At 54.2% G+C, this 5,618-nt stretch overlaps 1 protein-coding gene across 1 annotated transcript, besides 7 other annotated features; it reads left to right on the top strand.

The window, feature by feature from the left end:
• Positions 1-2,566: a mobile genetic element.
• Positions 1-2,783: a sequence feature (heterozygous, non-Esmeraldo-like haplotype).
• Positions 2,784-3,360: a sequence feature (haploid, Esmeraldo-like haplotype).
• Positions 2,944-2,989: a microsatellite.
• Positions 3,136-3,167: a microsatellite.
• Positions 3,361-5,618: a sequence feature (heterozygous, Esmeraldo-like haplotype).
• Tc00.1047053510069.20 (hypothetical protein, conserved) lies at positions 3,597-5,450 on the top strand (the record flags this gene model as incomplete). The annotated part of the gene is made up of 1 exon (XM_799216.1): positions 3,597-5,450. One exon carries the CDS (start codon positions 3,597-3,599, stop codon positions 5,448-5,450), a length of 1,854 nt encoding a protein of 617 aa, XP_804309.1.
• Positions 5,566-5,588: a sequence feature (AT_rich).

Here is a 5,618-nt window from a genome sequence, read left to right on the forward strand (position 1 = left end):
TTTGGGCCCGGCCGCGTGCGGATAGCGAACGGGGTGGCTCGAGAAGTGTGGGCGCCGCCAAAGTGGGAGCAGGGACCGCCCCTGACGAGACGATTTGCAGTGTTTTTGTCTCACGCACGAACAGCCAACGGGCGAGAAGAGCTGTGCGGCCTTTTGGCGGCAGTATTGGATGTGGCGCCGTCGGCCCGACCGCAGCGCGCCAGGATGCCGCGGCGCCCATGTCGCAGATGAACCAAACCACGCTGGCCATGGCGTTTCTGGGGTTGCAAAAAATCGCGGCGTGACCAGAGACGTGGCGGGCGCGCCCCCCGACAAAGGAAGGAGTGGATCGGTATATCCGCAGCCGAACCGATGGAAGGAGCGTGTTGTCTTACGACTCGCGTGGATGCCGGCGAGCTGTTTGTCCGAGATTGCGGCCTTGACACCCAACAATGTCACGCTGGGGCCGGGCGGGGCCATAGTTTTGGATGGGCCCGCGGCGCCGAAGACGGCGAGGGCGGATCTCCGCCGCGCCTCGCGGTTCGTCAGGATACGAGGGCAGGACGCGCCCGACACCACAAAGTTGTGCGGGGCACTTCGACACAGCGAAAAGCTCATGAATCCTGGGACTGCCCAAGTCGAGCGCGCTGAGGCTCCTTGGAATGCCACGGCGCGTTCCATAGAACGCGGTGTGTTGAGGCACGCTGCTCGAATCGTGGGGACACACAATTCGGACCCACACGTGATCCCGCAGTTGGCGGGACACGGTGGCTCGTTCGGCCTTCTTCAGGACACAGTTCGATATTTTGGGAGGCGCACCACAACGCTGACCCAGGTGTCGTCACTGGCCGCACAGGTGCGAAGGGAGACACCGCGGAAGGACAGGAACCCTGGTTGAGGGCGGAAAAGCGGTTTCCCATGATTTTTATCATTATTTTGACAAAACCGCAAGACGCGCCAAGGAAGCGTTCGGCCCCTCCACAAGAGGAACGAGCCATCCCGCTACAACAACCCAACGTGCCCGTACTGAAATTGGGGCGGAACAGAAGCCGGTTGAACCCGGCCACCTTGGAGAGGCTCATGCAAGTATGGGGGCTCGTCGGGCGGCTCGCTTTTCCTCTTTCCTCCTCCGGCAAAGCGCGCGGGAGCTCACGGAGGATTCCGGCGACCGGCGCGCGATTGGCGGAGGCGGGAATGGTCGAGGACGCTTCGTCTACAATAACGAGCGGCGGGTGCATAATACCTTTCTCGGTTGTGGAGGAGAAAATCGCCGCTTCACGACTGCGATGGATCGCGTGGCCGCGCGACAAGAACAGAGACGACCCTTGCGAGGCCAACGCTCCTCTTTCACACATCTTCCATTGTTTGCCGCCTGTGGTTGCTGAGGCCGCTTCCCGCCTGGACTTAAAGGTATTCTCTTCCCGAGTTTCTTTACCGCGGGGGACTCGGCATCTCTTTCGGTGCCGCGTGGAGGACGGCGCGCTGGTGGGGCCTGCACGGCTCCCAATGGGGCACAATGCCGGCCCAGAAACTCTCCAGATCATTATTAGCTCGGCATTCGCGGGGCGACGCCGGTGGTTCGCCTTCTCTGGGCCGCACCCCCATTGCTGCGTATTTGCGTTTTTGCCGACAACGCACGCATTGGCAGGGTCGAAAGGCGGCGCGACATTGTGGGAGGCCCAAGTGCTTCGTAATGCGGACAGTTGTCACGCGTCCTTGGGGGAGGAACGCGAATCGGGCGCTACGCATTAAATCTTTCTGTGGTGCTGTTTGATCACACTCACCGGGCGGTGTCCCTGAGTGACAAGTTTGTCCGGTGTGTATGCGCCATGCCGTCGCTGAAGTATTTAACCATCGCGGAAATGGAGGTTGTGGCGTCACGCTTTTTGTACGCGGCTGCCATTTTGTTCAGGCGTTTATGTGACCGCCACTTTTTCATCAAGGCAGTGCGACGAGGATTATCGGCACTTAACCGGGGGATTGTGATGGAGACATCCCCGGCAAGCCTTCCGCCGGCAGCGGTTGGTTTGGGCGAGAGATTGCGACACATCATCGAGAACATAGTTGCAAGCGAAACGTCAATACCACAGAAAAGACATCGGCCGCCATCATCACGGACGCATCGCTCCATGGATGGGGAGCCGTCTTCATTCCAGACCCCGGCGACGTTAAAACTGCCGGATGGAAGTGGGAGAAGAAACCTTTTCTTATCATGCAGGCCGAGGCATGCGCGGTACGCTTGGCCTTATCGGCCTTTCCCGCCATCTTGCCATCCACCATGGGCGTTTGGGTAGACAACACCTCGCTGCAAGGAGCGGCGAATAAAGGCAGCTCAGAATCGCACGCCATGACGTGGGAGCTGCAACGGATATACGAGTTTTTGGACTCTCGCGGAATACATGCATCCTTTGCCTACGTGCGGTCTGCAGAAAACCCCGCAGACGGCATATCACGCGGTCGTATTTTTACGCTTCAGCTCTTGGCGAAGGGGTGGAACTTGCGAAGGGGAGCGGCGGGGTCTTTTGGCTGGACCCCAAAAGCTTTCAATTTCGTGAGTTGTATATGTATAGGTATACATCCTGTCCGAATGGGGCGGCCGCGTCACGAGGGTGGCTACCGAAATACGTATATATAAACATACATTTGCTTGGTGTAAAGTTTGAGGATGTGGCGGACCCACTCCCATTCCATTCACCCCTTCTCATTCCCGTCGTATTTTGTTTATATTTGTTTAACCTCAGGATCCGGCCAGTGGCCCAGGCGAACAGCCTGCCAGGATATCTTTACTTGGTCATTTACTGCACGTTTACAAGCGTGCTCTATTATTCTTTTGTATGTGGGGTTGCGTGTTTTGTTCCTCCATGCATATCCATAAAATGCATGTGCGTATGATGTGTGCTACTTCTCTGTTTTGTTGTGTTGGGCTTATTAAATATCAAATTGCTGCCGATGAAAAATGAGGACATGTATGTGTTGATATATATGTATGTGCGTATGTATGCACGTATGTGCTGGTATATTAGATGTATAACAATATTACGGTTGCGTGTTTAGTGTGGGTAGACGTGCATGCAGCACACACGGACGGAGAGCCAACAGGACGCATGCAACCAGCCGGAAAGGTTGTGAGGAGTGAAACAACACATGCGTTTAGCATTTTTTCTTGTTTTTTTTTTTTTTTTTTTTTTGAGAGGGCGTGAGAGTGGCGCGATAGAGAAGTTTAGAATTTGTTTTTTTCTCTTTTGTGTGGGTGCTTGATGGCGTTTCTCACTCTGTCCAGTGCCATTACCCCTCTTTTTTTTTAAGCGTGTTTTTATTTACATTTTACAAGAACTGACGGGGGAGGGGGCGAGGCCTCATCAACTGTGCGGCACACCGTGGCCGGTCCTTTGCGCGTATATGTTTACATTTGTGTGTCGTTCTTGAGGGGTCTTTTTGTTCATTTATTTTCGTTTGGGTTTGAGTTTTGACGTGAAAAAACGGTGGATTTTAAGGGAAGAAAGCACACACGCGTATATATAACTATATATCTTGGACACAGAAATAATAGGGGCCACTCTGTTCGCTGCCATTATATCAATTGGAAGAACTCTCATCCAATTGGCTCGGCGTGAACCATGACCGGCGAGCATCTTGTTGAAGTTCTCGCTACGGGGCCACAGAAGGCAATCTATGAGCCCCGTCGCTTTGCGATTTTGCTGCTTGGATCCTATGGCTGTATCTGCTCATCTCTAAGCTACGCCTTCAACCTCATTGCGCCGGAGATGCAGTCGCTTTACAATCTTACTGGGCGCGATATCTCGACCATCAGCACGGTGGGTTTGGTGGTTGGTTACTTTCTTGTACCGTATGGCTTTATTTTTGATCACTTTGGCCCCAAGCCGATCTTCATACTGAGCATGGTGCTGTTTCCGCTCGGGGCGCTGCTGTTTGCGCTGTCATTTCGCGGCACAATTGAGGGCTCTGTGGTGCGTCTAAGTGTTTTCAACGCCATTCTGACACTCGGATGCACGCTGTATGACTTGGCATACATGATGACGATCATGAGCCATTTCCCGATCAGCAGGGGCCCTGTCGTGGCCATTTTGAAGTCGTACATCGGACTGGGCTCTGCCATTGTGGGAAGCATCCAGCTGGCTTTTTTTGACGGGAGACCGGACCAGTACTTCTATTTTCTGATGGTGCTGTTCCTCGTGACTGGAGCTGCGGGTTTCTTCTTTGTGCTACTCCCGTCGTACCACCTGACTGGCTATGAAGAGAAACACCTGGGCGTCGAGGAAAAGCAGAGACGACTGGCACGCAAATCCGTTTACCTTCGCCAGAAACCACCCACAATTCGCCTCGCGATCGGTATTGCGTTTGTTGTCCTGCTGGTTATATACTTGCCTCTGCAGAGCGCACTGGTTGCGTATCTGGAGTGGGGGAGGACGCAGCGCATCATATTTGCATCCATCTTGATTGCTGTCATTGTGGCACTTCCGCTGATGGCGCTGCCAGTTTCGTGTCTTGAGAGGAGGAAGACACAACGGGAGGAGGATGACTGCAGTGGGATGGACAGACCGAATGCAAGTGATGAGGCGGCGAACGAGCCTGCGGCGGCTGGTGGCCTCCCAAAGAGTGTGGAGACGGACGTCGACTACATTGCGCCGCAGTACCAGACGACCTTTCTCCAGAACCTGAAAACGCTGGAGTTGTGGGCCTTTTTCTGGAGCATTTTCTCCATTATGGGCACCGTGCTTGTGATTATCTCCAACGCCAGCTTCATCTACGCCGCACTTGCTGACAAGGAGGTGGACAACGCCGTCAAAACGCTTCTCACAGTGCTGAACGGGGTGGGAAGTGCGGCGGGTCGGCTAATGATGAGCTACTTTGAGGTCTGGTCGCAGAAACGCAGGGCGGAGGACAGGGTTTCGATCGTCATTTCTGTCTATTTTGCTGATGTGTTCGTGATCCTGTCACTGGTTTTATTCCTCGTGATGCCCAGGGCCGCACTGCCGCTGCCGTACGTCTTGGCTGCCATGGGCAACGGTTTTGGCGCAGCATCCATTGTGTTGGTTACTCGAACGATTTTTGCGAAGGACCCCGCCAAGCACTACAACTTTATTTTCTTTTCTGTGGTGTTTTCTACAATCCTCCTGAACCGCCTTCTGTACGGCGAGTGGTACACGCGTGAGGCTGAGAAGCAGGGCGGCAACGTTTGCCTTGGCCGGAGTTGTGTGATGATGCCCCTGCTATCTTTCATTGGCCTCAATTTCACCGCGTTTCTTTCTACGGTTTATTTTGACTGGGGGTACCGCCGATTGAGTCGTGTGGTGCTTGAGGAGCGGCGCCGTCTGAAGGCGAGGGCAGCGGAAGGGCTCTTGGCGGTGAATAATTACCCCGTTGTTGGAACGGGGCCGCAGGAAGGGGAAGAGAATGCCGGCAACCGAACAACGACGGCGCCCAACGACATGCAAGCGGTACGCCCGTAATATTGCTTGTGTTGCTGCGCCGCTACTTTGTTCATTTTTGATGATTTGCTTTACACACGTATATTTTCATTGTGTGCTGGCGGGTCGCGTGTGTGTTTTGGCTTTTTCATAGTTGATATTTTTATTTTTATTTTTTTTGGCGGGCGTCACTTTCTTCTGCGCGTGGCC

This window comes from Trypanosoma cruzi, genomic scaffold (genome assembly GCF_000209065.1).
Source record: "Trypanosoma cruzi strain CL Brener 1047053516593 genomic scaffold, whole genome shotgun sequence".
In the NCBI taxonomy this organism is placed as follows: Eukaryota; Euglenozoa; class Kinetoplastea; order Trypanosomatida; family Trypanosomatidae; genus Trypanosoma; species Trypanosoma cruzi.